General features: G+C 39.3%; 1 protein-coding gene across 28 annotated transcripts in view; it reads right to left on the bottom strand.

Moving 5' to 3' along the window:
- The window catches only part of ARPP21 (cAMP regulated phosphoprotein 21), a 207,764-nt gene that overhangs the window by 52,696 nt on the left and 131,292 nt on the right, over positions 1–23,776 (bottom strand). For 8 of the 28 annotated variants that reach the window (XM_056484275.1, XM_056484270.1, XM_056484284.1 and 5 more), the window contains 5 exons: positions 23,092–23,193; positions 16,694–16,731; positions 14,608–14,667; positions 11,875–12,107; positions 1,046–1,276 (listed from right to left, as the gene is read on the bottom strand). In XM_056484275.1, the coding sequence (XP_056340250.1) occupies positions 1,046–1,276; positions 11,875–12,107; positions 14,608–14,667; positions 16,694–16,731; positions 23,092–23,193 (664 nt within the window). The remainder of the gene's footprint in view (positions 1–1,045; positions 1,277–11,874; positions 12,108–14,607; positions 14,668–16,693; positions 16,732–23,091; positions 23,194–23,776) is intronic. The other 20 variants (XM_056484286.1, XM_056484287.1, XM_056484289.1 and 17 more) reach the window with 8 other exon arrangements.

Below are 23,776 nucleotides of genomic sequence, written 5' to 3'. Positions count from 1 at the left end.
AATTATTCTTAGTAGTGGACACACAAATAAGCTTTATGCACTTCCACCAAAATAGTGGAACACAGGGATGCAATTCACATAAAATGCAAGTTGTAAACAAAAATACCCAAAGAAAAAGCTCCTGAATGTTCTTTTAAGGACTTTGAAAAAAATATTTTGGAGTTTAACCCTCATCTCTCAGTATAATGGAAGACACATTTTACTACAGACTTCCTTGTTTTGAAGCCAGCATAGCTCAGCTAAGCTTGACAGCACAGCTAGTCATGGTCACTGGAATAGTCCAAATTACCAAAGAAGCACCATAGTCTCAAACTCCCTGAATCTTCTTAACACTGATAGTACAATACGGTGGGGAGTAGCAGCATAACAGGATCCAGACCAAGGAGGTAATAAATTGCCTTAGCCTTTCATCAAGCACTCAAATTCAAACTGAAGAGTTTCTGAAGTGCTCACAGCACTTGCATGCTTGCAAGTGCCTCATTTGTGAGCTGCAGTGAGGAAAACTATCAGGAATTTAAGAGTTACATCTTTCTCTTATCACAAACTTCACAATTTAAATACAACTGCTAATCATATAGCTCACATAAAATTAATTTTGAAGCACAAATTCAAATGCTGCCTTTAAGCCTTTTGAAATTCTGCTGTTAAGCACAACCTCTAAGAATGTGATGTTATATTTTAGTTGCACCATATCTCAGCTTGCTTGATATAGAAGAGCATCTGTCCTTATTGATGCTAATGGGAACTTCGAGGATTCCCTTAGAGCCAGGGAGCACCAGGACTGCTGAATGATGAATATCCTGTCTGGGATGAAACAAGAGTGTCTTGTATCACTTCCCACCAGCTATGCCACAACAGCCACAGAAATTGAATCTAGCTTTGCCTGCACATTTGAAAACAATAATTTGCCAAATGTAATTTCAAGGTATACTTGGGCATAGAGTGCCTTCAGAAAAACATGTCTAGAAACAAGAAATTTCCTGATTCACCAGCTGACCTCAGAAACACCGAAGAGCAGAATCAGGCAGGAGGGAACTGTACTGACCTGTGTGTGGGTTGAGAAGGATACTGCCAGGCGGTATCCCTGCAGCTTCAAGTGGAAGAATGATATAGCTGGTGTTGCTGGAGGCCACCTGGCCACTCATCCCGTTCTCAGGGTAGGACACACAGCCTGAAGAATTGGCTGTTACCCCAGGGATGAGAGATGCACTTTGGAGAGGCTGATGTATTCGTGACAGTGATCCTGAGGAGCCAGCACTGCTGGAAGACTCTGAGCCTAACAGGGAGACACAACCACAGCAGGAAGCGGGGTTACAAGGGATGCCAGTTCCCATCAGATAAGGCGTACACACACAAGGACAGCCTTCACAGACTGCAAAGGCATCACCACTCCATGTCTAGCTAGCAGAAGCAGGATTTTCACTCCCTAATGAACCCAGCACATGGTGGTAATTTTTACAATCCAAAAGCCCACTTTCCTCATGCAACATTGGCTTCCCCCCAGACAAAAAACAGATTTACCAGAGAGGAAGACAAAATCCTCAGCATGTATTTATAATATCAAGGTATCAGTTCATAAGGTATAAAAACTAAACATAGTGTTTATAAATGAAAAAAAATGAACAAAACTAACAAAAATGTAACACAAAAAAATCACCAAATATTCTCTGTAAGGAAAAACTGACAGCAACTGAGTTATCAGTCTAGTCACAAGGTAGCTGTGCAACATCCATAATAATTTAAAGCTACTTAAGATGCTACCTAAGGCTTTTGCCACTTTTGTTTTTCAGCGCCAAACCTATTAAAATTGATCCATCAAGATAAATCAACAGTGCTAAAGCACAATTGTGCTGGAAAAATGGGAAGACACATTATTTTAATCCCTCAATATAATTTTCAAACTTCTGAGTTACTACTTGATTAAATTTGCTTCACAGAAAAAGGACAAGAATCTCTAAGAGCATAAGGCTCAGGTGATCGGCTTCCTTAAAGCAGGATGGTATGGTTGGTTTACAGAGCAAAGTATGTTTTAATTGCAACTTCTTTCATTTTACGTGAGTGCACTGTCTATGTATCTAAACTCCACAATGTTCATCTGCAGGTATAGACTAAAAGCAAGGACAGAATTCAGACTTCAGTTTAGCAAACCTCTTAGAGGCAAATGATATCCTTTTAGATATGGGATACTGTAGGTGGACCCTGTAGTAGACTGCTAAGAGCCTCAAATTCATTTTCAGTCAAATGCAATTGAAATTCATTTATTTTCTCATATTTAGAGAAATTGGAGCAGAGGAGGTTTCTTCTGAAGAAATCACACCAGCATCCTGTTACTTAACAGAGGATTTTTTCACAGATTACTGCAGATTGCTGTGTAACATTTTTTACCCACCTTCTTCAAACTTATTATTCATATAGCAACCACTATAGACACAGTCCTCTCTATGAGCTGTGCACTATTTTCCATCCATTGGACCCTACATCTTCTCCAGCATGTAATCAAGAAAGTAGAGATTTCCAAAGAATTTTTTAGTTTCATTAAATACATTTCAAAGTTGTATTAGTTGCTATATTTTTCCTCTCCTTGTAGACAGAGGTTAGAAATTTAGAAATATTATTCCTGAAGAAATAGTTTTATTTATTAGATAATTTCAGATTCCTATGTTTAGGAAAATTACAGAGTTATTCCTGGAGATCATCCTAATCAAGCTGCAAGTAGTATTTGACATCTTCCTTCCAATTGTAAATGTAACTGCTGGAGTTCAATTTTCCTTCCACATCAGTTACAAGGTCCTTTGCTGTATTTACCTGGCCTTTCTACATGCACTTCATATTGTTTCTTTGAGTTCTCACTTTACTTTCTCCTCTATTCCTTCACCTTTTAAATTCAACGGGTCAGAAAGCTACCTGGAGATGGTAGTGGTGATGAGATTTCTTAAACCTCCCATTATTTCTAAGCATGCGAATAATATCAAGCCTGAGTTCAGACTATCTCCACTTTTTGTGTTATTCCAACAAAACGCTATTGGCACAAAAGAAGATTGCAACTGTGACATTCAATTGTTTTGGGTTTTCTTTCTGCTGTTTTTATGGCAGAATTATGTATTGATCTACACTAGCTTCTGAATGACAAAAACCAGAGGACTGACATTAATTCAGGTGGACTCATGACATGGAAGCAGTGGAGAATACTTTGAGGCTATCACCACCCATTGGTCAAGCTGATAGCTTTGAAATGTGTGCCTTAAAAGATCCGAGATCTGCTCTCCCATGTCAATAGATCAAGTCAGTAATTTTGAAATAAGACAAATAAGTCATAAAACCATACAGAGAATATTTTGAATTTAAAAAAAAGAAAAAAAATCCAGAAATTACTGCTGTACCAATTTTGCCCCATTTATAGTGTATAAGAATGATCTGCTTTATTTAGTTCTGTTATTGTAACTTATTTTCTATCATTTTAAGCCAAGTAAAGCCAAGTAAATTCCAGCCCTAATGTTTGGAAATTAACACCAATTAATCTTGTCTTTGTTGCTCTGATTAGCTGTTTTCATCCTGTCTGAATCTGAAATGGGAAATCACTTTAAAATGAATTCAGTACTATAGAAAAGGGGAAAAATAAACTAACTGACTTCATTCAGATTCATATTAAAAGATGTCTTGCTAAAGACTTTTGAAAGGAACTTGGACTAAATGAGATTTTTGCCCCCATTACACAATCTAAGCTCTTTTTTTCAATATGTAATGATGGATACTTCTAGATTATTCTATAATTTTCTTGCTGCTTCAGTTAAGACAATAATAACCTTCACATTCTCATCACTTTCCATTAATATATTTTTAAAGTATTCTGAGGGATACAGAAGTTCAAAGAGCTGTAAAGAAAAAGAGACAGAAAAAACCCACCAAAAATGCTTAATAGCTTAGAGGGTTTGCAGAGGGAGAGTATGGGAGTACCATTAATTTTCCAATATTCTAAGCATTAGTGAGAGATGCGACACGTCCTGCTCTATTTTCCTTGGATCAGCATTCAGTATCTGATGACTTTGAACATCTCTGCTCATCTCACCTTTCAAGTCTGAGGCAAATTTCTCCTTTCTTATCAACTTATACGCTCTCAAGATCTATCCACTACCACTGCATACTCTAGACCATCATTTTCAGGAACAACAGGAACTATTGCATTTTTGTCTTGAATATAGGTTCTTGGATTAAAAATATTTATTTTCTACTTTTGTCACTTGCCTTTCTCTATGCAAAGACATATTTAGCAATTTTGTAATGAAAATGGCATGTGCTCATGTGAACGTGATTATTTCTCTCTAAGCTGCACTTCTAAAAATAAAACTCGTGTTTCAGCACAGTCAGTGAGAAGATTATGACTGGAAGCAGTTGGCTTATGACCTGCTGCCCATGTCAATATTCTGACAGCTTTTATTGGACTTACAAGATTCAAGTGAATTATAAAGAAGGAGAAATCCAGTTCCAAAACTCAGAGAAAAGATATAATATACAGGACACTTTATTAAAAAAAGCCTCGAAACCTAAACAACAAAACAAACAAACAAAACAGCAAAGGAAATTTAATGTATTAAAAACGTCTGCAGTAACATACTGAAATGCCTTTCCCAACAGGAGTAGCAATGAGCACCTAACAGGAGAGATTAGACTGTGACTCTGATTACCTGGAGCCCTGCCAAGGAAGCTAATGATCCCTACAGATCTGTATCAACACATCTAATACCGAATGCAGCCAACTAAGGGGGAAAGAAATAAACTCTGACAGATGTGCATTCCACTGAATGGAAAATGCATTAAGAGATGCTAAATGTGCAATAGTTAAAACTTTTAAGTCTCCTAACAATTATTTAACTAGGTATGTAGATGCACATAGAACATATATTTGAAACACATCTTCCTTCATGATAAAACCTGTTGTAATGTGTCAGTGACAATAACATGGCAGTTGATATGCTAGATTTTCTCTTTTTGGGTGTTAATACTGAACATGTACATCATTGTGCCCCTACAATGGGATAACTATTTCACTTTTCACGCTTAGGTATGGAAACCCTGGAAAATTTACTGTATTACTAGAAAGCTGGACAAACCAACATTTTGTATGATGTCCTAAGTAGTAGGAATGCAATGTGATTGAAATTTTTTAAATTATTAACTCCCCATCTCATATTGAATTATAGCTTAGAACATCTCTTTGTACTTACTAAACACCAGAATAACAGAGAAGGAAATTTTATTTTCAATTTGTGCTTTTCAGTAGAACAAGGTTTTCTAAATTATCGTCAGGTGCATGGAAATAACCATCAGAACCAATAAGATAACAATGTAATGGGTTTCAAACAGCCTCTTTTGTGAAGTTTGCAAAAATGAAGTAACATAATTCCTTTGCTAAACTCCAATTCCTGTGCAGCTGAATGCAATAAAGTCTAAGACTAATTGACACTACTGGACTCTACTGCAGAGAATAGCATATTCTGTGATCTCTCTGTGAGACTAAGGGGAAGTTAACATCTTTCTCTGCTTTAGTTCCCACTTGTTTGCTATGTACCATTAATTACAGATGTATCACAGGTTAGGGGCAAAATATTTAATTTTGGTAATGATATAAAAAGTGATACAGAAAGGCTACAATGTTAATATTACATCACTGTATACCCTGTTGAAGGCAGCTGTGAGCTTTGTGTAAAAATCCTGAAAATTTTAATGCTCCTATGCTCATGAAGAGTGTTTAACAATGCTTCTGGATGACTGCCATATACAGAGAGAATCATTTTCACATTTAAAGAGACCATAAATATTTTCCATCCTTTAACCAATGAAGAACATTTTGACCAACTAATGATTTCACACTGATTTAATACAAATTATGATGCTACAAATGCAAGACAAAAACATTTTAAATTTGTTACTGTGAAACATAAAGTTCTTCAGAGAAAAGTCCTTCTGTAGGAGAACTGGGACAGAATTGGTGCCTAGCAGACTCTGCCATGCTATCAGGGCAGCATGTCTATCGTGGGTAGCAATACCTCTGCAATTCTACTTCAACTACTGCAGTGAAGACAAGAAAAAAAAATAAAAATCACCCAAAATAAAAACATGATCAACCTCTAAATGCCTACTGAACTACAGAACACCATGGCTGCCTTTGACAAAAGTAGAAAGTAATGAAGATAGTATGCAAAACATGCACAATCAAGTATCATTTGGTACTTAATGCACCTTAGAAAAGGCAAATAGCACATGGGGTCTTTGACTACTGCATGAATGCACTTAGCATTTTTTTGGTAAAGGGAAAACACTTTATCAAGACATATTTTCCCATTGATTTTGAATTGTTATTGTTTTCTGCTTTAATGCCATACAAAAGCATTTTAGAGAGAAGAATAGAAATAATGATTAGGATAGTAGTTCTTATGACTTTTTTCAGGCTGACTGAGTTTGTGTCCTGGCTTTGAAGGTGTCTGTTTTGACATACAGTCTTGCTCTTCTTCCCCACCTCTTTCTTTGATCTTGCTTCTCTTTTACTCTTTCTGTGTCTCGGCTAGCTTTCCAATTTAAATGCATTCCTTACAAAAACGTCAAAGCATTTAACAAAGACCATGGAATTTTAATATCACTGTTATTTTTAAAATGTCTTACAGTAGCTTTTTTTGAAAGCAATTTGGGGTTTGGTGCCTACGGGGTGCAGATTCATTTACAAGTATTGGCATGCTTCACAAGTCTCTTCCTTAATACATTTGCTAGGTGCCTCCTTTTTACTATGCTTGATTTTAACACTAAAATGACTTCTTAAAAATATTGCACTTGCGATTAGATGTCTCCTCCAAACTGGACTTCCCTGATCATATTAAATGCTCTGCACCTCTGCAACACAATGCTGCAGAGAAATATATTTACCTGCACTCTTCTTAAGGTAGAATGATACAAAAAAAATTATAGCAGGAGCCCGTGCCTCCTCCTTAATTCTTGCACATCAAAGTCAGTTTGGATGCTACAGAAATATTCATGAGAGGCAAAGAAATTTGGAAGTGAAACCATAGTCTATTCCATACTCCAGGCCCCACTGTATAGCCTATTCAGTCTAAATTCAAATTAAAAATACATAAGAATGTAGTTTCAAAACCACATACACACTGAAATTGCACCTTGCATTCCCTGGGGCAGACCCCATAGGCAGACAAAGCACATGATAGGGAGGATTCTGTCATCTCTCCACCTGGCTGAATACAGGGATGAAGGGACAGGAGGCAATGGAAAAAAGATCCTGTCCAGCACAGCGGGCAGGTCCCCTCTGTGATTATCTCACTGTCTCAGGCACCCTGGGATAACAGATGTGAGATTCTGCAAGTGGAAACAAAGAACAGCAAGGATGGCAGTTCACTTGGTTGGAGGTTAATTCAGACTGCTCCCTGCATCAAAACTGCTTCCACAAAGAAAAAAGGATGGGTCATGGTCATGGGAGACTTGCATCTGAAGGGAACAGAAGGCCCAATAGGCTAATTAGACTCACTTCTTGGGGGTGTCTCCTGTGTCCTTGGTGCCTGAGTTAAAGATGTGAAAACTTTTTACCCTGATACAGCTCTCAGATCATTATCTATTACTGATTTTTCAGGTAGGCAGCAATGAAGTCCCAACAAGAAACCCATGGGCAAGCAAGAGACTTCAAGGACTTGGGAGAATTGGTTAAGGGATCAGGAGAAAAAGTAGTGTTCTCCTCTGCCCTTCCAGTTGCAGGGACTGATGAAGAAAGAGCCAGGAGATTAAGAACAGACTCTCAGCCTGGTGCCATTGACAGAATTTTTGGGGTTTTAACCACGGGTTGGTTTATAGAAGACCAAACCTGATGGTGGCAGACAGGGTACACCTGTCTCAAAGGGGGAAAAGTATCTTTGCAGAGGAGTTATCAGGTCTTTAAACTAGATTTGAAAAGAGAAAAGGATGTAATGCAGCATGCCAGTGCTTAAGAGATGGTGTGCTAGTGAGAGTCTTTGGTCTGACAACCTAGTGGAGGCAGGGGATGGAGATGCATGGGGCAGTGAAGACTCAAAGTTTACTAATGGGTTAGAAATTACAGAAGTGCCTGAGAATAATCAGTAGGAATTACAGCATCTTCCCACAAAAAGGGGACAGGATCAATTTAAGGGCACCTACACCAATGCACACAGCATGGGAAACAAAACAGGAGGAGCTGAAAGTAAACTGCATGGCAGGATAGCTGTGACACAGTTACCATCACATGGTGGAAACATCGCACAAGTGAAGTGCTGCAGGGGATGGCTGGAAATGCCTCTGAAGGCATACGCAAAGAAGGATAGATGGTGGGATACACCTTGTATGTTAGAGAGTGTTTTGATTGTCTAGAGCTTGACAGTGGTGATGGAAGGGTTGTGTGTTAATGTGTAGAAATCAGAGAAAGTGCCAACAAACAGACTTCACAGTGCGAGTTTGCTACAGACCACCCGAGCAAGATGAAGAAGCAGATGCAATATTCTATAAGGAGACGGGGGAAGTCTCACAGTCACTGGCCCTTGTTCTTGTACATGACTTTGACTTACCAGATAACTGCTGGAAATACAACACTGCATTGAGAAAAAAGTCTAAGAGGTTCCTGGACTGTGTGGAAGATAACTTGCAGGTGCAGCTGGTGAGGGACCCAGCTAGGGAAAGTAACCCACTGGGCCTGTTTTTTGTGAACAGAAAAGGACTTGAGGGTGATGTGATGGTTAGAGGTTTTATTTGGCACAGTGATCACAAAATGACAGTTTTCAACTCTCAGAGAAGTAAAGAGAGGGGTCTGCAGTCTGGCTACCTTGGACTTTCAGAGGGATATTTTGGGCTTGGGAGGCAGTCCTGAAGGACAAAGGGGTCCAGGAAGGCTGGACATTCTGCAAGAAGGAAATCTTAAAGACACAGGAGCAGGTTGTAACCATGTGCTAAAAGACAAGTTAGCATGGAACACAGCCATCCTGTCTCAGGGAAAAAAAAAAAATAGGTGAAGCAGGGAGAAAATTAGAAAGGTCAAAACTCAGCTAGAATTTAATCTGGCTACTGCTGTAAAAGATAACAAAAATGTTTTTATAAACACATTAGCAAGAAAAGGAAGGCTAAATATGATCCCCATCCTTTATCTGCTGGAGGGGGAAACACAGTCACAAAGGTTGAGAAAAAGACTGAGGTACTTTATGCCCTTTTTGCCTCAGTCTGTAATATCTAGACCTGTTCTCTGGGTACCCAGTCCCCAAAGCCAGAAGACAGAGACAGGGAGCAGAAAAAGGCCCCCATAATCCAAGGACAAAGTTAGTGATATGCTACATCACTTAGACACACACAAGTCTATGACATGGGATCCCCCCCAAGGGCTCTGAGGGAGAGAGTAGAAGTGCTCACTGAGCCAGTTTTCATCATCTATCAGCAGCCACAGTGGGATGTCCCAGTTTAGTGGAAGCTAGCAAATGTGACACCCACCCAACAGAAAAGCTGGAAGGAGGATCTGGGAACTAAAGGCCCGTCAGTCTGACTTTGGTGTGAGAAAACTTACAGAGCAGATCATCTCCACTGCCATTATGTAGCATGTATAGGACAACCAGGCAAAAGCACCCAGCCAACATGAGTTTATGAAAAGAAGGTCCTACTTAACCAACTCAATCTCCTATGACAAGGTGACCCACTTCGAGGATGAGGGAAAGGCTTTGGATGTTGTCTACCTGGACTTCAGAAAAGCTGGTTTTCAACACTGTTTTTCACACTTTCCTGGAAAATCTACCTGCTCATTACCCAGATGGGTATACAGCTCACCCTGGCTGATGGCCAGATCCAGAGTAGGGGTGAATAAAGTTACACACAGTTGGAAATTGATCACAAGTGGTGTTCCCTAGGGCCAGTCCTGTTTAACGATCTGGACAAGGGGATCAAATGCATCTTCAAGAAGTTTGCAGATGATACCAAGCTGGGAGGGAGTGTTGATCTGCTGGAGGGTAAAAAGGCTTTACAGAGAGATCTGGACAAGCTGGAACAATGGGTTGAGGCTAATTTTGTCATACAATGAGACAAAGTGCCAGATCATGCCCTTGTGTCACAACAACCTCACTGTAGTACTATAGGCTTGGGAAAGAATGGCCAGTGGAAAACGACCTGAAGGTGTTGGCCATCATCAAGCTGGATATAAGCCAGCATAGTGGCCAAGTAGGCCAATGGCATCCTGGCCTGTATCAGCAATAGTGTGACCAGCAGGACCAGGGCAGTGATTGTTCCCCTGTACTCAGCAGTGGTGAAGCTGCATCTTGAATCCTGTGTCCAGTTCTGGATCCCTCAATACAAGAAGGACACTGAGATGCTGGGAGCATGTCCAGAGAAGGGCAATGGAGCTGGTGATGGGTCTGGAGCACAAGTCTGATGAGGAGTGGCTGAGAGAACTAGCTCAGAGTTCTTTTTGCTCTCTACAACTACCTTAAAGGAGGTTGTAGCAAAGTGGGGGTTGTTTTCTTCCAGGCAACAGGATGAGAGGTAATGGCCTCAAGTTTCATGAGGGGAGGTTTAGGTTGGATACCAGGAAAAAAAACTTCTTCACTGAAAACATTGTTAAGCATTTTAACACTGTCCAGGGAAGTGGCTGAGTCCCATCCCTGCAGGCATTGGAAACACATGCAAATGTGATCCTTGGAAGCATGGTTTAGGGGTGCACTTGACTATGTTATGTTAATGGTTGGACTTGATGACCTCAAAGGTCTTTTCAACTCAAATGACTTTATGATTTTCTAGAATTTTAAACTACATTTGCCATCCAGAGATCTAAAATGTAATTACTATGTCAATGGTTTTATTTATTTATTTTGAAAACTCAGTTCCCCAGAATCCTGAACCACACAAAAGCTACTGTAAATTTTGGGGAATAAGAGTGAAATCTGACCAACTCAGGTTTGATAAACTGCATGCAAATTAAGTACCATCCATAAAATATGCTCAGGTTGGAAAAACACTAAGTGCTACATATTAATTACCATTTGTCCTGTATTATAAGTATCAAATAAACCAACCTGATGGAATCATCTGATGACCTCATTATTTATTATGCACTTTCAACCTGAAGTATAATAGAATACCTAAATGGCATAGCATGAAGTTACTTAGATCCAGACCCTGTGACTCACTCACATGTTAATGTACTCGTAAAGTTAATGCAAATAAATGCAGAATTCCAACCAGATTCATAGTCTCTTTAAAGGATGCTTTTGTTTAATGGGAAATAAACAAGAAAATGGAGAGATGGTAGAACCTCTGCGAATCCACCATGTCTGCCTGCTTCCACCACACCTCAACTGCCACCACCAAGGCAGAGGCTGTACTCCAAAATACAGATGGAGTACATTTTAGCAATGACAAAAAAATGTTCTTGGATTTCTCCTCAGATATCTGACATTTAATTATTCACAACTCAAAAATATTAAGATTAATAAAAAGGTAAGATCTGTGCTTTCTCTGAAAGAAGTACTGCCTTTTCAGGCTACAAGTGCAGATGGTGTTCAAATATTGTGTGCACATACTATACTCCAGGGAAAGCCTACCTCTCCTATGATTTTCAAAGCTTATGCACCGCATTTTTTTCTTGATTCCTAAAAACTCAGGAGCAAGTGCCCAGACACTAGCATCCACAGAGGGACATATACATATCCTGTGTACAGGGAACACAACTGTTTATGTATTTTGCCATCTAGTCCAAGGATGAGGGTCAAACTATCTGGTCTTTGTAGATCCCTTCCAACCCAATCCACTCTGTGACAGACCATGCTCAGATAAGCACCAGCACAGCCACTTATCATCACACAACAAGAAGCACTGTGAACCCAATACAGTACTAGCTACCTGTTTTAGACAGTTTGCCGGTACTTCTGTTACTTGATGAGCTATCTCCTCTTGTCAGGACAGTTATCCCACCAAAACTGGCTGTCTTTGTTATGGCTGGCTTCAAATTTCGATTTGAGCTGTCCGAGTCTGTGCTGCTCCATGGCCTCTGGTGGTCTGCCCACTTCAATTCGTTCTCCGTACTGCTCTGCCGACTGCTAGATGTCTTCCCAATGCTGTCTCTGTTACCCCTACAGATACCATAAAACAAAGATTTATACACAAATAAAATCATGTCAAGGCAGAGTCTATCTTTAGGTACCATACAGCGACCTTTATAAAGAAAAAGGAAATACAAATACAATACTTTTCTTTACAAAAGAAAGTCCGAAATGGTATTTAATCCTCATATTTTTCTGTCTTCAGCATGTAATCACTGCTATACCCTTTTTACATGCACTGCACTTACCACCCTCCCCTTTTGGGTATTTCCTCAGAGCACTTTATCAGATGGAGCTGACACAGTAGAATTATGCAGCACTGATGTAGCATTTCTGTTGTTCTTTGAGTATTCTCTTCCCTCAGCAAGCCCCCCACCACTTCTCACTTTGCTGCCCATCCCCTGTGATTTTCTCACCAACTTCACATGCATTCTACCTTTGTCTTCATATCCTTATTTCTATAGCAGCTTGCTCCCAGTGATTATCAGCTTTGTGAGCTCAACCAAATCCTTGCCTAAACTTGTGTACTCTCAGTGTGACACCAATCTCTTCACTGCTAGTGCTTCACTTAGAGGCCCACAAGTCAGTTTATTTTGACTGCATAGAATGGCCATGAAATTCCCTGGGTAGAGGCTGCCTGTCCTTGAAAAGTTGCAGAGTACTCAGTGTACTGTGAGTAATAACAAAGTAAATTCTGATCACAGAATTTGGAGAAGAATTTGGCTTATTTATGTAAATTACTTACACTGCTAAAATGACAAAACCAAAATGCCTACCGTGGCTTAGTGCACCATGACTGTTATCCCAAGTGATGCTCATAATACTGTACTTGGAAGGATTTTAAAGGACATTTTCCACTCCTCTGTTGTATATTATAGTATAATAGCTTGCAGACTCAAAGCTCTTTCAACAAATCAAAAGGATGGGACTGTAGCTATTTAATTTTTTTTAATCCCCTTTTTCTTTGTGGACTTGGTTCCTGCTTTTTATTTGGAGAACTTGCTGAGCTGTGTCTCTTAGAACATGAAGGAGGAAGCATGTCAAAGATGGGATTCAGGCTGTTGCATTCCTTGCCTGTAACAGAGCCTCTCTCAGCAGTGTAAACCTGTTGACTATTACTAGACCCACATAGTGGGAAAGCATGAAGAGAAACAGCACAGAAGCAACAACACAAAAAAAGGAAAAAGATTTTAAAAAGATCTCATCCTTTAAGATTTAATCAGAAAGAAAAAAAAATACCCTGTATATTATTTACAGACTTCTTTGTACTCTTGTGCTTAGAAATTAACAATTCTCTTCTATTTATATTCTAATGAAAAAGAGGGAGAGAAACAGTATGCTATTGTATCCCTGTTTTCTGTGACTTTGGGTTATAAAAAATTTCTTTTTTACCCAAACGCAAACAGACATTAGCTATTAAGAGTGTGTGTGTAGACATCTCCTAAGTCCTGCATGCCCAATCCAAGACTCTCAGATCATCAAGGCTAATCCAAAGCAAGGAGGAAGTTTTTTGCCTGCTGCCTATGGTCATGGGGTGCTGAAGGAGAAGCTCCAGCACTGTTCTTTATCTGGTGCAATCTATTCACCTCCTCTGTGGGTGCTGTGATGACATGCAGACTCAGCAACCACAGATCAAATTTTCTCCACACACATCCATTTCTCCTCTTAGTGAAAAATTATGTAATATAAATGATATAGGTTTAAAGTGACATATACAAACCCCAATGCATACAGAGTATATCTGCCTTGCTGTCCATGTGCCTCAATAGATGAAGGGCACATTCCTGAAAGCAACCATTCCTTCTGCCTCCTCTGCTTAAGACTTGTGGCAGCTGACTCACTTTTAAAGCAGTTGATCTGAACTGAACGTGTGAGAACTGATGGTGGGGGAAGACAACCTTTCTAAAACTCTCAGAAGAACACTATCACCACTGGATTCAGTCTTCCATTGTTCCGGTGTGTCAATTGGTAGAACAGCTCTCCATGAAAATAGGAACTGACTCTTACTGATTTCCTGTTGGCTTGGGATGCTCTTTGGGATATGGGATGCATCTGAATGTTCTCTGTGTGGAAGGAATGGGAGTTGGGAAGACAAAGTTAACAGAAAAAAGTTTCAAAACACAGATACTTCAGATAAGGGAACTTCAATCAGTTTTGTCTCAATGTACTTTTACTTCAGCTTTTGACAAACCAAGAAAAGGAAAAAGGTCCGTCTGGGCACTAGTCTATGAAACGTGCTTGTCATATATGCTCCAGGAAAAATGAGCTACCACCACAGTCACACTCTGAGCAGCCAGGTAGCTGAAAATCTCATGTGGTTCCTTGAGGCAGTGAGCCAAAGAAAAGGGTTCTGTTGTTACTCTGCATTCAGAGAACATGGGAAGAGTGGGGTAGAACTCTGTTCTCCATGCTCCTTTCCAACCACAAAATTGACATGAACACACATGTCAAGGTGCCTTGCAAAATGACACAGATAGACTCACAAGTGGGATGCACTGGGAAATAAATATTAAATAAAATGCATACAAACCTAAACAGCTGTCTTTTCTTATGCATATCATTGCAAATGCTACTGTCTTCCAACAGCCTACTGAAAAATGAAAAGAAAGATTATGCTAAAAACCATGGTAATTCAAATTTATCTGATCTGTAAAGTTTTATTTGATTTCTAGATACATTTTTTCAATTTGTGCTAGATTCAGTTTAAAGAGCCAAGGCTAAAATTGCTCCCTCCTCCCTCAACCCAGGGAGGCTGAGGGCCATTTAGCATTTCTTGTTACCAAGCAAGGTAATTCTCAGGAGCTAAGGAACCATACATCTACATCCAAGGAGTATTCATAAAAAAATCACCTAATAAGAAGATTTAAAAAATGCAAGCCAGTAAAATACTGAATATGTAATTCAGTACTTGCTAAGTCACTTGGAAGTCTTTGCAGCTCAGAGAAATGCTCAGATCCTCTGACAAAAAAGAAAGGCAAAGCACTTAAACACACACCTATCTTTCAACATAGCCAATCAACCAGATTGTTCATGTGCACAGAGCTAAGTACAAGTTTAAGTGCTTCACCTGATCAAAGGCTGTAGGGCATGCAGCAAGAAAAAGCAGTGTTCTGCAGAATGCAGCTGAAGTCTCCCTCAGGGCAGCAACAGTGCAGGCAGTACAATTTCCAACCTGGCCTTTTAGTGGTCTCCACTTGGGTATGCATCCTCACACTGGGCTGATCAGTCAGCTCCCAGGTTCAAGGACAGAAAACCATGTGCAAATACCAGAACTGACCACATTCTCCTGCACACAGGTATGGGACTGAATGCATCAACCAGGGGAGGCCTGGCTATGGAGTTCATGGTTTGTCCCATAAAGGTACCCACCCTACCCTTAGCAGCACAGCCTCAAGCACTTTCCATGCTGACTTGGAAATACGAGCAACAGTGTCATCTTTGTTGCCCCAATCTCCCCTGAGAGGGAAAACAGGTTTATGGGAGCATCTGCTTTTTGCTCTATGGGTTCCTCTGTTGCAGTTTTGATTATTTTGATAAAACATGTCTCCATAGTCACTACACAGAAGCAGCAGCTGAGGAAATACCCTTGGCCCTCAGAATATGAAGTGGTTAGATGACAGTGGTCCTAAGGGTTTTCCTTCATTCTACTTACAGAAATGCCCATCAGAAAAATTGGTTTGTACCATTTTTGTGGAGTCATTTTCTATGGGAACTGCGTCACCCATAAATGCATCTGACAGACTTAAGGATGGACAGAGAACAAAATTACTGTGAGAGAGAGCCTCTCAGTCATAAACAGCTCTAAACCTGTGCAGAACAGACTTGGGTCGGCACTGCTCAAACACCAATTAAATTCCCATTTTTGGTTAAAATCCTTATCTGCCATAAAAGGTACACAATTTCTAAGATTTTCAACAGTTAAGTTACTTTACAGCTGTTATGGAGCCAACACCTCATATTTTGTATATCTCAAACACAGCTTCCTCTTCTGTTTTGCTTTGAGTGGATTTAACATAACAAAAATAACATTCACAAGAACTATCATGCAGTAATGCAAAGTAACATTGAGCTCAAATATCACCATCTCATTACTACACAGCAGCAGTAAAGCAGGAGCTTGTATGGAACTTGTAAGCCTTCACAAGCAACAAGTGATTCCAATGCTGCTGCTCAGTACCACAGGACAGCAGGTTAAACAAGACACCCAAGTGTGGTGTTTCATAAATACTGGCATCCAGCCACTGCTAGAGTGCTTTTTAAAGATCAGTAAGTTAAATTCTAAAGGCACTCCAGAGACAGAATGGTCACTTGAAATGAAAGGTTAGGTGGCTCCCCCTCTCTCCCACACTCTGCTTTTGAAACTGAAATGCAAAAGCCTCAGGAAAGCAGCAATAATACTTTATCTGCTCATATACCACACTGCAAGACAAGCTCGATTACCCCTTCTTAAAGCACAAAACCACTGCAGATAATATGGACTGCAAATTTGCTCAACAGCCTTTACTGTTTACATTTATTAGGATAAATGCCTATAGAACTACAGATAGACAAAAAAAAAAAATCAGAGAAACAGCTAAGTTTAACACACACACACACAAAATAAAGCTATTTTTTACCTGTTTTCCACAAAAAGGTTTTCCTGGGAGCAAACTGACTGAAAAATAAAAAAGGCATTATATCAGACGTTCTAGATATGTTTTGCTGTTCCAATTTCTTCCTTGATTCTACAATTACCACCCCTGCTCAGGCTTAAGGGGATTTCAATTCATGCATCATTTGCATTTGCAGAAGACAAGAGGGGAAAAAAGGTCAAGAATAAGGTCAGGCCAGTAAAATAAATTCCATGCATTACAACACATTGCCAATGAGGATTCTCAGTTTGGGAAAAAACTGAAGCTTCTCAGTTGAGACATCTGAAGAAGGCACTACGTGCAAAATACTGGCAATTTGAAGGGGAAAAATGTTTTTCCTGCATAATATAAGGTTCCACTGGTCTGGCCTATCACCTCAAAATAAAAATGCAGTATAGCACCAAACTATAGGTAGGAAGGACAAACAGAAGGAAAGCATGCAGAATTGACGAAGTTCCTCAAAGGGAGAGAAGATACTGCAGTCTTAGAATGTGACTTCATATTTTATGGTTGAAGAGGGAATATTGAGATATAAAATGATAATAACCTTCTTAATAATAATTTTAACAACAATCATAGCAAGAAGGCTCTCTGCTGGAGGACTTAGAGTCCCAAAAAAGGTGAAGAGCTCAGAAGAAATAAATCCTATGGGCAAGTGTATAATTCTTTCAAAATTTCTGGATTTTTTTTTTTTTTCAAAGAAATAAAGCTGTGCTCAATTTCCCATGAATAATTCTCCCTCTTGGATTTTTTCATTTCCCTCCTATTTCATGTTTGCTACACAAAATGCCTCAGAGCTGTCACTGGATTATATCTCAATCAGGTGCATAAGAAAGAACAGTCAGCACTTGCACTGAATTTAAACAAAAGGCAGGCAAAGGGAGGAGGACACCAGAGATTATGGCCATTACTTCTGTAACAACAGAACTCAGCCCAAAGAATAATAAAATGCCAAATGCCATCATTAACTGTGTCAAATTTTATCAGTATGGGATAAGCAGAAATTTTGGATGTTTCTGTTTTGAAAAGGGTGAGCTAATGACCCATTCAAAAAAGTGCTGGCCAACACAAGAAGCAACACTCTGCTTATTCTTAATGCTCCAGCTGATGCCTTGGCACCATAGCTAGTGCTACCCCATCAATCTACAAAAGGAATAAATTTATCCCTTAGATGGCCATACGATTTCTCATTGAAGTGTAATTCACCCACTCTGAATCCACATTAGGAAACATTTAACATTAACATTCTGTGGTTTCCCAGGTGAGTCCCACCCTGCACTCCTGCTAAATTTGCAAGGCACTGGGCTGAAACAGGGGCAAGTACGTTTTTCCTTAGCATGAAGCCTCAGGACATCAGGAGCAAGTGCTCCATTGACAGGAACCAAATTCCCACCAGGTATAGCAGACCTAGAGTTTCACTCCAGGCTGAGAGAAGACACAAACTGTTTCACCTAAAATCACTGGGATCCTTTGTACAACTGCAACACTGTCTTTTCTCATTTTATGTACCCTGCTCAGGTACCAGGTTTCATTAACAAATGTGCACTTCAGCATAATGTAACTATGCTGAAGCAAAAAGCCCCAGAAAAGCATACTGAAGTCACTCCATGGACTTGTACAACCACAGCTGTGGGGTCGTGTCTTCATCTCGAGCTTCATGATGGACATCTGTGCATTGACTTCTGTGCAGTCACATCACAAAGCACACGATTACAGCTACTCTTACAGAAAAACCTTTGCTTAGACCAGAGTACTGGACTGTGTACCCATACAGTTACAAAAGCAAAGAGGCCTGTAATGCACCTGTCTATATTTATTTTATTTTATTAAAGATTTTAAACAGACTGGGGTGTAGGAGAATAAATATCTGGGATTTCTATTTTATCAAGCAAACAGAAAGATCTGCTTCCTTCTCAGTGTCTTGATGGGAACCACTATCAAGTGTATTATAGACTTTAATCTGAGTCCATAATAACTCCATTTGTCTTCTTGGTTGATGATGTTGGCACAGTGTCACATAATCCCTGGAAATTATTCTTCAGACGGGTGTGAGGCTGAGAGGCAGAGAAGACAGGCACTTTTTTATTATTTTATTCTTACTGTTAAAAATCAAATGGCTAAGTATGTCTGGATAGAAATTTAGCTACTACAAAGTCAGGACTCACTTTCCTGATGTATAGCATCAGCATTGCTCAATTCAAAGCACCAGGAAGCTTAAACACACAGCACAGCTGTTATCAAAAAAATCCTTAAAACACTTGACTCTTGTTTACCCTTTAAACATACTGGCAACAAACCTACCAGATAAAAAAATTATGTAAGATTACCCACAAGTTAGTGTCCTTGGAGATCTCTGCATGCAAGATTTACATTAGGGTGCTCTATATAACTAATTGTTATTTATGAAATGAGTATTTCACTTTTCCAGTTTCCAAGAACCTTTCAAAGTCTCAACTGGAAAACATGCATCAGTGATGCCAGTGCACTAGATTTACTGGGAGTTGCTGCTCCTGTTCTTAATTACATTATCAAACACAGATAACTATTAATATACAGCAATATCCCTCAGTGGATACTATCAGGTAATCATTTTCATGTCAGTTAACAAGATGTGATAGATTTGAGACTTCCAACTAATGCTTGTTATTTGACCCACAGCCAAAAAGAAACTCTCTGTACACCAGTACAGGAGTTTTAGTACCTACAGATGTATGGTGGCCAGCACGAGGTGTGCCTTTGATTTGTTTTTATTAATTTTAAGCCCTCTTCTTCCTAATCTTTTCACACTAGAGCGACAGAACAGGCTGAAACCACGTCTACCTATATTTATTTTGTTTATCTTTTAGTCAGAGATTAAAATAAATATTCTCTGAGTTTTCTTAACTACAGGAATCATGACTTACTGTACCTAAAGGATCTGGTTCTTTAGAATACACTCCTTGGTGAAAAATAGACACTACAGTTGACAACAGAAAATAAACAACATGGTGTATTTGCTGCAATAAGTTTCATGTGTACCATGGGCAATTCTAGCATTTGTGTAAGTAGGAAAAAAAATCTACATTTTTCAGTGAATACAGAATGATTCCCAGAGAATGCATTTATGCACACTGAAAGGTCCTAGAGTGACTCTGGCTCATGAGGTTATACATTGCTCTAACCTTGAAGAATGAAATTTCCCCCATGTAATCAGATTGCTAGTCTTTACAATCAATTTTCTGCATGTTTGAAAGCCAAACATCATGTATCATTTATGCATGCATTTGGGATTCTCTGTTAAATCTACACAGAGGGAAATAACAACTTTTTTATTCCTGTATGTTGTTCCTTGTCCTTCTTGGACAATAACTTTTCAATTTCCCAAACACAACTAAAGCAGTTCACACAAGGAACTTCTCTGGAACACCCAGACAGTGCAGGTCCTCTGCTCCAGTGTACTTGGCTGTAAAATTCACAAATTGTTTTAAAACTAAGTTTCCAATAAAAACATGTTTTAAAAAGGAAGGTTCTAAGTTTTGCAATTAAAAAAACCTTTGAAAAGAGTTTTGAGCATAACAGAGCTCAGTCTGCATTTTTTTACTGTTAGCAGCCTGAAAAATTTGAGATGCACTTTGCAGTTCTTATTTCAGTGAGCTGGAATAATCATGCTTATTAACTATTTATTTCTTCACCAATCCTTTATATTAAAATACAAAACTAACATGCTTCTCAATCCCTGCCATTTGCTGAGACAGGAGTCATTAAAACTTCCAGCTCTCCTTGTCAAAATTTGTAATAGCCAACATAGCAGATGAAAAACTTGACAGAAAGTATAATTTAAACTGACTAATACCAGAATAATCATCATAAGGACTATCATAATGATGGCATTACTCATGAGCATACTTATTTTGTTAAAACTTTCTCACTTGGAAATGAAGAGATGTGGTGCACTAGAGTCCTGCAAGACCAAAGGATGGACAGGCAAGCTTTATATTGTTACATGGGGCCCGGGTTAAGACATTTTTCATAGCACTTGAAACATGCATGACATTTTTTGCCCTGGCAACCAGACTGCCTTTTCCTCATAAATTTTGTTTAATTTCATGACTCTTGGGCAGTTATCTAAAGGGTTTTGGCCTAAAACATGTTGGGGGGAGATGGGGGGGTTGTTGCTGGGTGCAACAAGTTACAACAGTACTCTTGACTTTCATGGCTGCCCTTTGAAGACCTCCCATGCAAGCTCTCTTCATGCATACTCTAATTACAAGTGACGTATATGTGATCCATTTGCTAAGATTCACAAGCAAAACACTGATAAAAGCTTGACTACAGCAGTGTAAATAATATAGAGGTAATAAAAATACCACATGATTAATCCATCTTCAACTCTCCTATATCTGTAATTTGCAGACTAACCAGGCTTAGGTGCCTACCTCACACAAACCTGGGGAGAATTAGATTAATGAATGACTGCAGAGGGCCTTAAAAATTCAGTCTTACAATAAGTGACTATCTATTACAGGAAGCCATTTCTCTCTTTCCTAAAACTGAAAAAATACACTGTCCACCACGCAATCACTGACATCATACTAAAAACATCTTGTATCCGGCAAGGGGTGTTCCACCCAAAAAAAGCTCAGCTAAAACATAGATTGCTGTTAACATTAAACATACAGCTTGCTGAAATTCACTGCACTATGATGCTCACTAACACTTACAATAGCAGAGAGAGAGATAGAGAGCAAAGGAGTGGATATGAGAAAGGGACAGATACCTAACATTGCGGATCATTAAAAATGCTCCCTCCCAATTCCATTTAAAATGCCTGCCACAAAGCACACTTTTACTTAGGACTTGCCACTTGAAAATGCTAACTCAATGAACCATAACAGCCTCCTGCTGTGGGCAATTCAAATCCTCACTTGCCTGTTTTCAGAACTCAAGTATCTAAAGGTAACAGAAGCAATACACTATAGAGTCACTTTCATCACACTTTTCCAGTCACACCTGTTTCCCAGCCTGGCATTTCTAGGTGGACTATTTGGTAATAACTTTCCTTTGGTAATTTTTAGCATTTTGCCCCGTTTGAATTCTGCTTCAAAACACAAAGATTTTTTGGTTTTGCACAAGCTCTTTTGTAATGTGCCAAAAACCTCTTGTATGTCATAAAAGAAACTTGTTGCAAAGAGGCTCTTGCAGCTCTTGAACAACTTGGCAAATCCACCATGTATAGCCTGTGACAGTATTTACATCAGACCAACATGCTGAAGGAAAAACAGAAACGAAGGGCTTTTACTGAAATCATCTCATCCAAAAAAGAAGTGAGGCTAAAAACATTTAGATGTAGCTAGCTATTTATTACGAAGCGAGTGAGACAACATACATCTTAAAACTATACAGTGTATTCTGCCAAAAAAACCCAACTTGGATACGTGCAATTCCTAAACCAGATAATAGTACTATGAGCCCAGCAACATAGGAACAGTTTTAATTTAAAAGGACATATATGATTTTCAAAAATAATTTTAATTGGGTTTATACCCATATTCCTCCTAAATGGAAGAACTCACACTGAGATATGAGATAAAACATTAAAATGGCGACTTTTTTCTTTTTTTTTTCCCTTTTATTATCTCATCAACACAGTACTATAGCAAATTGTGATTTTTCTTCCTTTTTTTTTGCAGGAATATCAGGTATTGCTCACAGATGTTTCAGATTTAAATATTTTCCTTAGCAATATATCTTGTCATGCAAATTCTGATTTTTTGGTAAGGGCAAGAATTTTAATGCCTGCTTCATTTTATACCTTTCAGAATATAATCATCAACAGCATGACTGACTCTTTTTGATGGTAGAAGTACAGTTTAATCAGTCATTTAAAAAAAGTGATTCAACTCCATGTTTAACCTCTGCCTTTTCTTTGTTCTCATTGTTTCTTTGTTTGTCTTGATGGTACAGCACTGGCCCAAAATACCAAAATTATGAGGAGTCTCTGCAGAAGGACACTTATAAATATTTGATCCACCTTGAAAGAAATGTAAAATAACACAGCTATTTGAAATTATTAAGAGTGTCCACTTAAATCACTGCTCTTTGGCTAGCAAAAGAGAAGGAAAAAAGAAGCAAACCTAGGCCATGCGAACATGAACATTCAAAGCAACAGGATAGGCACTCCCCAGACAACATACTGGGCCTGATCTCTCCTCTACCCTTCTCCCTGCAACTCTCATCACCTCACTCTCCAGAAGCCAACCTCCACCTCTGCACCAATCTGCTTTCCCTGCCACCTCCAGCTCCACAGGGCAAGTCCAGCTGCAGTGTTGTTGTAGGAGGGGGCAAAACTGTCTGACTACTGGCAAAGGTATGGCACTAAAGAGGCAATTAAAATAACTACTCACATCTTGTGCAAATATTCTCTCCCTCACTCTCTGATACTCCTCTTCTCTCTCTTCAATTGATTTACTTCGTCTGTCATCTCTAAATGGAAGAATTCTGTTTTGCTGAGCAGAAAGAAAACCAGGAGGGTTATATAAGTTGAGCTGTTAAAAACTGCCATTAAGTAACTGTCAGCTGAGAATAGTAAATGTTCACTTAAACAAATGAAACATGAAAATGATAGCTCGTTTCTGCACAAAGAACCCTGCAAGACTGAGTGCTCGAGGATTTCCAGTTAGATATTGCACATGGGTTCAAAGAGCAGGTGGCCAAAAGGAGGCTTTCTGTACAGCTTTTGTGGACCCGCCATCCTAAAACTCTGTGCTCTCACCCCAGGTCTCAGTGTCATTGTTCTCAACTGCTAACATTTCTTGGTTCTCCTACCAGCTGTGAAGAGCAGGAGGGGAGGCAGTGGTGGGCTACCTGAGAAATCAAGGAAGAAAAAGGGTAACTGGGCTGCAAGAGCTGAACTATAAACCCTAGAAGAAGCCCACAAAGTCTGTGTGTGCAAGGAGAAGTCCCAGATATTCGGCACAACAGTTTTAACAATTTTCACACTGTATAGAACCCTCTACAGAAGTTTTGATGGGAAAAAATGGGCCATTTTTGCATCTTGGTAAATGACAGTGTGGGAAATGGCTGTGCCAT

The sequence above is a fragment of the Oenanthe melanoleuca genome, chromosome 2, assembly GCF_029582105.1.
Source record: "Oenanthe melanoleuca isolate GR-GAL-2019-014 chromosome 2, OMel1.0, whole genome shotgun sequence".
In the NCBI taxonomy this organism is placed as follows: Eukaryota; Metazoa; Chordata; class Aves; order Passeriformes; family Muscicapidae; genus Oenanthe; species Oenanthe melanoleuca.
The sequence above is the reverse complement of the archived record's forward strand: the minus strand, read 5'-3'. Positions and strand labels throughout refer to the sequence as shown.